Source organism: Agrilus planipennis, unplaced genomic scaffold, assembly GCF_000699045.2.
Source record: "Agrilus planipennis isolate EAB-ADULT unplaced genomic scaffold, Apla_2.0 scaffold175, whole genome shotgun sequence".
Lineage (NCBI taxonomy): Eukaryota > Metazoa > Arthropoda > Insecta > Coleoptera > Buprestidae > Agrilus > Agrilus planipennis.
In genome coordinates, this window is record NW_020442426.1 from 279,853 (window position 1) to 291,289 (window position 11,437).

Below are 11,437 nucleotides of genomic sequence, written 5' to 3' on the forward strand. Positions count from 1 at the left end.
AAAATAAAAATAAACACGCTCCAATAAATTATGTTTTTAAAACTTATTGCAAGAAATAAAACATACATATATACCTACAAAAAGGTAACTTATTCATTTAATATGAACATAATAGCAACAAAATCTAACAAAAATACAACGCATTGTATATATATTATATAATATATATAGGTAACTCTTCTAAAATTTNTATGTAGTTAATATAATCATTGCCAAAAATTAACAAAATTATTACTAACGGTTTCATAAAAATTATATTTAAAATCACAAATAAATTAATATTATCACTTTGTACTTATTAACTTATTATCACAATTAAAATCTATTGTAATTATAGTTTATCAGTATAACATGTAATCACTCTGCATTAATATTATCAAACGCCTACATCAGAACTTTATCCCTGTTTAACTTCTGCATTCTTATCAGTCTTAAGTGCATGCGCAAGCATGTGTTTTTTTAGAGGAGATCTTTGCGAAAATTTTCGCAAACAAATTTTACATTCGTATGGTTTTTCCCCCGTGTGAACGCGCATATGTAGATCGAGATGGTGTTTCTCTGGAAACCTTTTCTGACACACTTGACACTCGTACGGTTTTTCCCCGGTATGGACGCGAACATGACTAGTCAAATTCGATTTTTTGACAAAACGTTTGCCGCAGATCGGACATTCAAATGGACGTTCGCCAGTATGCAACATTTCATGACGCTTCAAACCACCTCTGAAAGTTAGAAAACTAAAATAAGTTAAATAAAAGAAATAATAACTAAATACAAATTAGCAATGCTTATTAATAACATTAACATTATTCCAACACCAAAAAAGGAACAAAAAGGGATAACTGAACCCCCATCACCCTCTCCAAGTTTCAAATACGTCACCAAAATTAACGCACATTATATTGATACATAATTTTTAATAAATTACGTTAACAATACGTGAATAATAGTTTTCGTTATTGGCTAGTCAAGTGTACTACTCTTACTTACTTCTGAGTAAATCTTTGCCCACAGGTTTCACACTTGAATGGCTTTTCTCCCTTGTGAGTCGCTAAATGTTTTCTCAAGTATGATTTACTAGTAACGGTTTTGTGGCAAATGTCACACTCAAACTTTTCCTTGGTTCCCTCGTGTATTCGAATATGGTTCAAGAGGTAGGATTTTTTTGTAAAACACTTACCACAAAACTCGCATTTAAAATTCTTTTCTGGTACATGAGTTTGAAGGTGTGTGTTCAAATATTTCTTGTGAGCAAAAGATTTGTCACAAGCTGTACATTTGAAAGGTTTAAGATCGGTATGTATTTTAACATGAACACGAAGCTGATTTTTATTGGAAAAACATTTTTGGCACTCAGCACATTCAAAGGGTCTTTCGCTCGAATGACTTGTAATGTGTATATCCAAAGTTGTCCTACAAAAAATGACATTGCAATCATTTACATTTTCTAAAATAAACTAAAGTAAATCAGAATAGTCGAAAGCATTCTCCAAGGAAAATATTTTGCCATTTTGGGAAAGAAAAGCAGTGGAACATACCTAAATTACATTAAATAAATTGCATGTATTTTATTTTTGAAACAAGCAAATAAACCTTTTTCTCAAGTTTATTCAAAAGCATAATTAAGAAGTAGGAAACTGAAATATTTACTGTGATAAAAATTTCTTCCCACACATATTGCACTCGAAGAGGTTCTCTCCTGTATGAGATCTCAAATGAATTTCAAAATAATTTTTCCCCCTAAATTGCCTATCACAATATCCACATTTATAAATATTAATTTTTGCATGTGTATGCCTATGAGCTGCAAGGGTATATTTGCTAAGGAAGTTTTTGCCACAAATATCACATTTCTGAGACTTATCTTCCACATGTTGTTTCAAATGGGTTTTAAGTAGGTATCTAAAATCAGTAATAAAAAGTTGTAATGTTTTCCTTTTTCATTTTAGCATTCACAGACAACCTTTCTGGAAATGTCCTTAAACACCATTTACACATAAAAGGCCGGATACCACTATGACTATTTAAATGAGCATACAACTTCGATTTCTGATGAAAGCTTTTGCCACATTCTTCACACTTATGAGCTTTTATTTCGGAGTGCAGCTGCAGGTGAGCTTTTAAAATAGCTTTTTGTGTAAATTGTTTATGGCATATTTCACACATAAAAGGTCTTTCTCCAGTATGATTACGTAAATGTAATCTAAGATAATGCTTTTGAAAAAAGCCCTTGTCACAGAATGGACATTTATGCGGTTTGTTATTACTATGGACTAAAACATGAACATCCAATTTGGATTTTTGATTAAATGTTTTATCACATTGTCCACATTTATATGGTTTTTCGCCTGTATGAATTCTAACGTGACGTGTGAAGTCTCCTTTATTAGCGAAGTTTCTTTCGCAGAATTTACACTTATGTATCCTTCTATCGCTGTGAACTTCCAAGTGATTACTTAAATCTATTCTTGATGAATAGACTTCAAAACAAAATTTACATTTAAATTGTCTCGACTTAACATAAGTAAAAGTAGTTAAACTCGTAGTACTAGTATTGCTTATTTTAAGTTCGATTTCACCGTCAAAACTATTATCTTCAACTTCCTTTTTTATAGTAGTTTCTTCTTTTATATTGTCTAAATTTAAAAGTTTATTAGCATCCTCATCAGAAAAACACCATGTTCCGCCAATATTGTACTTATCTTGTAATAATTCACTTTTCACCGTTAAACCAGATGATTCTACTTGTAAGGACATAACTCACTCGTTATTTTTACAATTTGTTATTTAACACTAAAAATCGATTTATTTATTAAGAAAAACATAACCTCTTCGTAACCTTTTCTATTGTCATTTCAAAGTCATTTTCAAAATGTTTTCAACTTTTTTATTTACAATTTACAGAATAAATGATTATTCGTCCACCTATAATGTTTAATTTTAATTTAGTAGACAAATGGTTAAATCCCATCAGATAAAATAACAGTCGTTCCGTTTTGTTAATTACTACTATGCATATACTGGCACAATGTTCCTTTAAACAGCTATTTAATACATCTACAAACCTTTTACAATTTGTTTTTTTCTGTATTTTAAAATTTTTTGTAAAAAACTATTATTACAAAATTATAAAGTATCAGTTTATTTTCAAAATGAATTCATTTTAAATAAAGTAATCCAACCAATCTTGAAGGCAAATAACATATGATTAAAATGTATAAATAATTTTTTTAAACTATTATCAGGCCTATTTTATTTTGAACAATCTTGCACTTGTGATGGTATTGTAATGATTTAATGGATTAATCTATTTAATATTTCTTACTCCAAGCGTTTTAGTAACAAATTATATTTTGCCTATAAAGAATTTGAAAAATATTATTTTAAAATTTTTTTTCTAGAAATGAGATACTTGTTGAAAACTAATTAGAACAGCAAAATTTGTTTTTTAACAGTCACCAGTCCTAAGGATGGCCTTTTAAAAAAGTTTGGGGGAAAATTTCACAACAGATATATCTTATTTGTCTTATAAAAAATAAGTTTATGTAAATATCTTTATTAGAAAATATTAAAGAAATCTTACATTATTTAACAAACAGTGTAATTTAAGCAAAATTTTCTGAAAAAAAGGCAGTGTTAATTTCTAAAATTTTTTTACATGTATAAGTACATGTATATACATAATATTACAAGTATTATCAATATAAATCAGTGAGTAGTAATAGTTACAAAAAGTACGTAAATGCATAGACCTGCAGTATAATAAATAACATTTGCACATATGTATGTATAATAAATTCCATGTTGAATTTATAAAAGTGAGAGTAAAGTTCAAAGTATAATATTTCCAAAAATTTCATAGCAACCCAAAAAAAGTCATCCTTAAAGCTATCATGCCAAGAATCTCACTCATTTAGTATTTGGTAGTTTCACAATTATTCAGTCAGCTTTCCTTGGCTTTCGTTTTTTTACTATAGGACTGGAAGAAGTACTTTTTTCAGAATTGTCCTTTTCACCTGCATCACTTTCATTATCTGTTTCAGATCCAGACAGCTTTTCTTTGTCCGAGCCCTTTACATCATCAACAAGGTCATCTTTTATATCCTCATCATCCTGTAAGAAAATTAAAAATTTAACAAATTTTATATCATTAAGAAAGTAATCATACAAGCTCATTGTCACTGTGGGACTGTTTCTTATCATTCTTGTCTTGATCTTTATCTCTAGGTAATTTGGTATAACTTGCTCCTTTTGGTGGATAAACAAAATCAATAACACAAACAAGAAGCTACAAAAATGTTTGTTAAGTTAAAAACGAAAATACTACTGTATCATTAATCATTACCAGTCCAAGAAACGCTCCTAGAATTATTGTTGTAAGAGCAAAAATCATATAGGAACCCCAAGTTGGCAAGCCAAATTCTTCCATAAGATAGTTGTGAACAGTCTTAAAACGATACATTGCATATAATTAAAAATTATATTAAAAATAATAAATAATCCTTATTTAAGTAATCAAATGTTACCTACCCTTAGGAATTGCGACAGTTTAAAGAAAGAAGCCACAATAGACATCTGAATAGTATCTGGAGCTTTCCAGCTAGGAACCGGGTCAACAGATTTCCATTTCTTTTCTTCTATAAATGTAATAAAAGAATCTTTGTCCCTTGCTCCTTTGTATTGTCTAAACTCTCCATTAATAACACTAAAATAAGAAATAATGGATTCATTAGAGCATTTAAACGTCTTTCTTGTCGTCACTGGAACTTACTGAAAAATTGTAGGTAAAGCAGTAACTACAAATCTGCCACTCAAACCGGGTGCTGTTGTGACATCGACTTGACCAACTTTAATTTCAAGTTCTCCAGACCATGAGGCAAACTCTTTCCAGACAGGCTGCAAACCCTTACATGCAGGACACCATGGTGCATAGCTACATATGAAAATTATTTAATTGTGGATAAAAGAAATAAAACTATGCGATTATCTAGTGACCGGCTTCCCTTATCACTACACTTAACCTAAATATTGGGCAAAAACTTACAACTCAACCATCCATTCACCACTTAACATATCAGTCCAATTATTTTCATTTAAAGTAATTATATGTTTTTCGGCATTTCCTAATAAAAAGGCACAAAAAACTACAAAAATTGTCAAATATTTTGTCCGTGACATCGCCATACTTCTTGTTAAAAAATTTTGATTTTATGTTTTTCAAGTTGTCTTAGAAACTCAAGGTTATAAGTAATTAGACTGTAAGAATTTATATTCTTAACAAACCTCATAGTACTGTCAATCCTTCTGTTCATTCACAGTCTAATGTTTTCCGGGTAACTACTTCCCATTTTAGGAATTTCTAACTTGTTAAGTTGTACAACCGTAGTATTTTTTTTAACTAATGAAACTCTAACCTAAGTTTGCAGATGTTAAAGAATGGGAATAAATTTTATTTTTTAATTTATTTAGTTCATAAATAAAAAAGTTGTATCAATTTCAATTCACGATGAAAACTAAATTAAAAAAGGAAAGACCATTTCGAAATAAAATAAAAGTGAACAGTAGTGTAGACTCTGATGACTTTGAACAATCAAAAAAGTGGTATGAGGAAGTAAGTTTGAAAATATTTTATTTACTTTTGTTAGTACATTTATAATATGGTTAATATGTCTTAGATACCAGAAGAACCAAGACAGTTTGATAAAGTAACAGACGAGCTTCTAATTACTTTAAAAGATGAAGCTAAAAAATGCTATGATAGTGACTCCTTAACTTACAGTTCAAGTAAGAGAATGCATTTTGTTAAAGTGTAATAGTAAACTATTAAATTGTTTTTCTTTTAGAAAATAGGAAAAGTAGCTCAGATTATCAATGGATTAAAACAATATTGTCAAAAGGGACTGCATCTGATAAAATTGCTGCTTATACTGTATCAATACAAGATGATCCCTTACATAACTTAGAAAATATAAGAAATTTAGTTAATATGGTTAAGGTATCAAAGAAAGAATGCAACCAACTAATAGGTATAGATTACTATTAAAGTAATATAGTACTATAGTATTTACATGGAATTGTTTTGCAGAAGTTTTATCAGAGCTTTTTTTAAATAACCTTCTTCATCCTAGTAGAAAACTAAGACAATTTCAAGAAAGACCATTAAGTCTGTTAAACAAATTGTCATCTGGAAATGCTATTACCAGAAAAAAGTATCTTTGTTAGTGGTATTTTGGAGATCATTTGAAAAAAGCGTATACAACTTATGCAATGTCTCTGAATAAAATTGCTCATGATACCGTAGATGCTAATAAAGAAAAGGCTATAGGAGCTATGTTTAAACTGTTAGCAGAGAATGCTGAACAAGAAAAGGTATTCCTTTTCCGTATATTATTTATGTGAACTTTTAAAAATATTTATTTTTTATACAGAATTTACTAGCTTATATTGTCAACAAACTTGGGGATCCCTCTCAGAAAGTAGCCTCCAAAGCCATATATTGTCTAACTCAATTGTTACGAAAGCATTTAAATATGCAAGGAGTAGTTTTATTGGAAGTTGAAAAACTCCTTTTCAGGACAAACATTTCAAAAAGGGCTCAATATTATGCCCTTTGCTTTCTCTCTCAATATTACTTAAGTCATGATGAAAGTGAAATAGCAAAGAGACTTATAGAAGTTTATTTTTCCTTTTTCAAAGCTTGTATAAAACTGGTAAGTTATATCTATTGTCTATTTGAAAATGTATTAAGAATGATTTAATCAATCTTTAAAGCTAATAATATCTAATAAAGAAGTGTAATGTAAAAGCAAATTATTAATTAACTTTCTTAGGGTGATGTAGATAGTCGCATGATGTCTGCTCTTTTGATTGGTGTAAATAGAGCCTATCCATATGCAAAATTAGAACTGAACAAAATATCTGAACATGTTGATGCAATGTATAAAATTGTGCACATTGCAACATTTAATGTAGCTCTAAATGCACTTGCCTTACTGTATCAGGTATCAGATTACTGTGATGTTATCAATGACAGGTAGAGTTAATGATATTATTTATGTAACTAATCAGCGCTTAAATTGTTATAATAAATTTCAGGTTTTATACCGCTCTGTATAAAAAGCTATTAGATCCTGAGATTTGTCAAACTGCTCATCAAGCAGTTTTATTGAATTTGATTTATAAAGCGCTCAAAAAAGACAAAGAGAAGAACAGAGTGAAAGTCTTTATCAAAAGACTTTTACAGGTATGTATGTTTGTATAAAATACACATGTATAGAAAGTTTTAAAAAATAAACGACTTTTTAATATGCACTATTTTAACCTTTTAATTCCAGATTGCCTTATACATGGTGCCATCAATGGCATGTGGTGTGTTGTATTTGGTGTCAAATTTAATTTATGAATCATCTCTTCTAAAGGCATTTGAATTAAAGCACTGTATTCTAAATGAAGAAGACGACGAAGAAGAAAAATACATGGATGTCAAGGATCCCGATGAGAAAGAAGTAGAAAAGGTGAATTAAAAACAAAAATTTGGATTTGTGTACAATTTCTTATCATCACATACATTACGTTAATAATCTATTTTAAATTTCCATATTAACCATTCACAGCCACTGTAGTGATTATTTATTATATATTTTCTCTACTTAAAACAAATTCTTTGTTAGATTAGGTAATGTATTTTTTTAATAAGTATTTATTGTGTTTAAAGGACCAAATTGAAGAGGAAATTAGTGATATTAACACCACAGAAAAAGAGAACATTGAAGTAGAGAAAGACATACAAGATACAAATAATAGCGATATTCAAGAAACGATTGAAAAAAGTAAAGCAGTTACAAGTTGGGTTTACCAAAATAAAAGTTCCAATAACAAGATAAAAAATGTAATGAGTTACGACGGTTTCAATCGTAATCCATTATATGCTGGAGGAGAATTTTGTTCATACTTGGAATTAACTTTACTAGTTAACCATTTTCACCCAACTGTATCACTTTTCGCGAAACAAATTTTAAATGGTTAGTATGCTATAAAGTGGTATGTAAATTAATTAAAAAACTATGCAATTGGAAAAATGGGGAGTTGCTTTTCATTAAAACCTTTTAAAACTCTTCATTTGCAAAGAAACTACTACAAACTGCACATAAAAAAGCATTTTTTTTACTGCTCTTCATTGTTTGATATTTTTGGTTAGTTAATATTACATTAGAAGTAATTTGATGTTCATTTTATAGGCGAAGTAATTAAATATAGTGGCGATCCCTTGAAGGATTTTACTTTGATAAGGTTTTTGGATCGTTTTGTGTTCAAAAATCCAAAGAAAATGGAAGATATGGAGAAAAAGGGATGCCATCCTACATTTGGTAAACGGAACACTTATTTGCCTAAAGGAATCAAGTCGATTTCAATTAAATCTGACTCATACCTAAATCAGAATGAGAAAAATATACCTGTTGACGAGCGCTTCCTGTTCCTGTGAGTGATTTTTTATTTCTTATTTATTTCTTAGAACTCAAAGCAATAAAAGTTATTTTCTAAGCATAACAAGTTTCATATTTAATTAGTGTTTGATCTTTGACCAAGTGCAATTATTTAGATGAGAATATTTTCTTTTCCCAATCTGCTTCTCCATTTTACTATCTGGATTGATTATTGATCTGATTATTTGACCATGAATATGCTCATCATCTAGGATAACAAATTTTCATTAACCTTTTCACCTTTAACTAATCCTCCACTACTCGTTTCGTTTGACTAATTATATGCATTTGTTATATTATATAATCAGCTACCTTCAAAACAAAAAGAGCAAAAAACTGGAACGTGAAGATAAAGAACAGGAAAGTGATGTTGAATCTGTAGGAAGCGAAGAATTTGAAGAAATGTTAGGGAAAATGTCAGACTTCAAAGGAATAGATGATGATTTAGATTATATGAATGATATTGGGGAAAATTTAAAAAAGAAAGGTAATTTTTTGACCATTTTTCATATTCATGACATGTATTCATACGAAAATTTACTTAGGAAAAAAAAATAAAGATGAAGATGATTCAAATGATGAAGTTAATTCAGAAGATAAAATGAGCGACGACGATTTTGCAAAAGACGATGAAGATATGGATTTGGACGTTGAAGACTTAGATGACGATGATAAAGGTATTAATGTTAAAAAAACGCTTGTGATTGTGTATTTTATAACAAATTAATTTTTAGAATTAATGGATGGACTGTCGGATGATGAAGACGTAAGTGATATAGAATTTAACTCTGATGATGAGGTTTCTAAAACTGATAAAAAATTAAATATGAAGAAATTGAAGAACGATATAACAAATATATTTGCGTCTGCTGACGAGTTTGCTTCAGTGTTGGAAGAAGAAGGAAGTTCAAAAATAGCACCAGGTAGTGCTCAAGCTCTATACAACAAAGATAATGCAGGTACATAAAAAGTTGCTGTTAACGTGTTGATTTTTTTAATTTATAACAAATTGCAATGCATATTATTGCAGATACGAAGCAATTAACATGGGAAGTAAATAGGAATCGCTGGATTAAAGGTTTTGATAAATATGTGGGAAATAAGAGGAAAAAGCCGAACAAGTATAAAAAGAGCAAAATATTGAAGAAACAATAAAATATGTAATTGTATAATATATTGTTCTCTGTTAATAATATACATTTATACTCTAATATTTCAGTATTTTCGTTTCAATCCTGTAAGATACCATGGTTTGTATCTGTGAGTTATCAGTTTCTCAGTTGGTTACTACATTAAAGACCATGTAGCTCTTCAAAACAATGAGGGCCTTTTTAATTAAATAAAAAACATTTAAAATAAATAAGTTAAGGCAAACATTAACTTATCCATATTTATATTATAGTAAAGTAATGCATTAAAAATTACATAAGAAATGTACAAGATTTAACATACTGCGCATTTGATTTCATGCTAATTAAACATAAGTATATGAAAGGTCTTCTCTATTTCGTTTCACTGAATCCATTTAGTCACGGTTTTTTTACTATCTCTACTTATTTACACTTACTCAAACTTTTCTGCACATATTTACATCACAAGATCTACAAAACAATTTCTTTTAAAAGTTGCATTATAAATACAGTTATATGTTATGGTTTCTTTAAAGTTACGGCATTTACTTCGATTATTTGAATTAAGGCATGTCAAGAATCCAAATAGCAACTTAAGCTGATGACTGTTTATAGTTTTTCGTACTTAGCAATTTTTTGCCACACATTGCACAAATCCCTTTCTTGTATGCACAAGCTTGGCAGTAATGAGATCCTACCTGATGTACTTTTTGTCTGCATATCCTATAAACATATATCACGAAATAAAACTAATGGCCACTGTTTTAGAACGACATACAAACCTGCATTTCTCAAAGGATGATGTATAAGGATTAAATCTGTTTCGACCTGATGTTAAAGCTTTATTTTCGTTTACTGTTCTTCCTCCGCCTTCCGTGGTATTTCGGGCACCACTTTTCCAAGGATCTGGTGTGATTACTTTTCCTAATTTCTTTTCACACTTTTCACAAACCATTTTCTAAATCTTGTTTACTCCACTAAAAAAACCAAAACATAACCTTCTACCTGATGCTAGCGTCATAGATAATCGAATGACACTTGTGATCATAGAATACGATTATCAATTGATGTTAATCAGGTCAAGTTGCAAAGAAGCACAATTTAGCCATAGAGCAGCCATTGATATTTTTCTCGTCAGAGTCGTTTGTTTCGAGTTGATCATCTGTATACCCCAGTATACCCACAACAGAGGTGGATGAAACACGTGTTCGCAGTGTACATGTTTTATAGGAGCTTGGGTGAGTTTTTTGGTTTATTTATTTACAATACCTGTTACCTTTAAACGGAAAAAAGGGAACTGAAATTAACATACATACCTAGCTTATTATCTGTATACACACAACAGAGGTGGATGAAACACGAGTTCGTAGTGTACATGTTTTATGGTAGCTTGGGTGAGTCTTTTTGGTTTATTTATTTACAATAACTGTTACCTTTAAACGGAAAAAAGGGAACTGAAATTAACATACATACCTAGCTTTTAATCTTTATCTGATAGGCTACTGTATATTTTGGTAACAAGGCTCTACTAAATAGTTGTGACAATTAAATCGTTTTAAACAAAAATTGATAAATGTTTTATTAAATAACTTTTGTATTACAGATACCAATAACATAATAGTTTTTTACAGGTAATGAATTTATTCACATAAATCCAAAATCTAGAATAACTTGACGTTAAAAGATTAAACAAAATGTATAGTATTCGTGTAATAAATTCACAAATTATAAAGAAATACTTATAACGGTTTTTATAAATATAAAAAGTTTGACTTGTAGATAACTTGGCACATTTTCAGGTCTGAGTAGGATAAGGTACCCAAT

The 11,437-nt window shown here is 29.5% G+C and overlaps 4 protein-coding genes across 5 annotated transcripts; 1 reads left to right on the forward strand and 3 right to left on the reverse strand.

Moving 5' to 3' along the window:
- Positions 1 to 208: 208 nt before the first annotated feature.
- On the reverse strand, positions 209 to 1,940 carry LOC108736489 (gastrula zinc finger protein XlCGF52.1; the record flags this gene model as incomplete). The annotated part of the gene is made up of 3 exons (XM_018468934.2): positions 209 to 722; positions 991 to 1,413; positions 1,651 to 1,940. Coding segments are annotated over 3 exons (1,038 nt in total), but the record flags the coding sequence as incomplete, so codon positions are not given.
- Positions 1,941 to 3,636: 1,696 nt separating this feature from the next.
- On the reverse strand, positions 3,637 to 5,214 carry LOC108736508 (thioredoxin-related transmembrane protein 1-like). The gene is made up of 6 exons (XM_018468962.2): positions 5,045 to 5,214; positions 4,772 to 4,933; positions 4,531 to 4,705; positions 4,346 to 4,447; positions 4,169 to 4,288; positions 3,637 to 4,113 (listed from the first exon to the last, which is right to left on the reverse strand). Exons 1-6 carry the CDS (start codon positions 5,182 to 5,184, stop codon positions 3,940 to 3,942), a joined length of 873 nt encoding a protein of 290 aa, XP_018324464.1. The 5' UTR covers positions 5,185 to 5,214; the 3' UTR covers positions 3,637 to 3,939.
- Positions 5,215 to 5,389: 175 nt separating this feature from the next.
- Positions 5,390 to 9,795, forward strand: LOC108736507 (CCAAT/enhancer-binding protein zeta). The gene is given in 15 exon segments (XM_018468961.2): positions 5,390 to 5,611; positions 5,676 to 5,784; positions 5,844 to 6,026; positions 6,086 to 6,369; positions 6,429 to 6,710; positions 6,831 to 7,033; positions 7,096 to 7,243; positions 7,335 to 7,514; positions 7,715 to 8,021; positions 8,238 to 8,478; positions 8,792 to 8,970; positions 9,029 to 9,160; positions 9,218 to 9,442; positions 9,514 to 9,643; positions 9,703 to 9,795. Coding segments are annotated over 14 exon segments (2,703 nt in total). The 5' UTR covers positions 5,390 to 5,506; the 3' UTR covers positions 9,639 to 9,643; positions 9,703 to 9,795.
- LOC108736509 (cysteine-rich PDZ-binding protein) lies at positions 9,713 to 10,647 on the reverse strand. Of its 2 annotated transcripts, XM_025980226.1 has the most exons (3): positions 10,396 to 10,647; positions 10,163 to 10,336; positions 9,713 to 10,084 (listed from the first exon to the last, which is right to left on the reverse strand). In XM_025980226.1, exons 1-2 carry the CDS (start codon positions 10,566 to 10,568, stop codon positions 10,207 to 10,209), a joined length of 303 nt encoding a protein of 100 aa, XP_025836011.1. In that variant the 5' UTR covers positions 10,569 to 10,647; the 3' UTR covers positions 9,713 to 10,084; positions 10,163 to 10,206. The 2 variants fall into 2 exon arrangements, with proteins under 2 accessions (XP_025836011.1, XP_025836010.1); XM_025980225.1 differs by having other exon boundaries at positions 9,860 to 10,336.
- Positions 10,648 to 11,437: the final 790 nt, after the last annotated feature.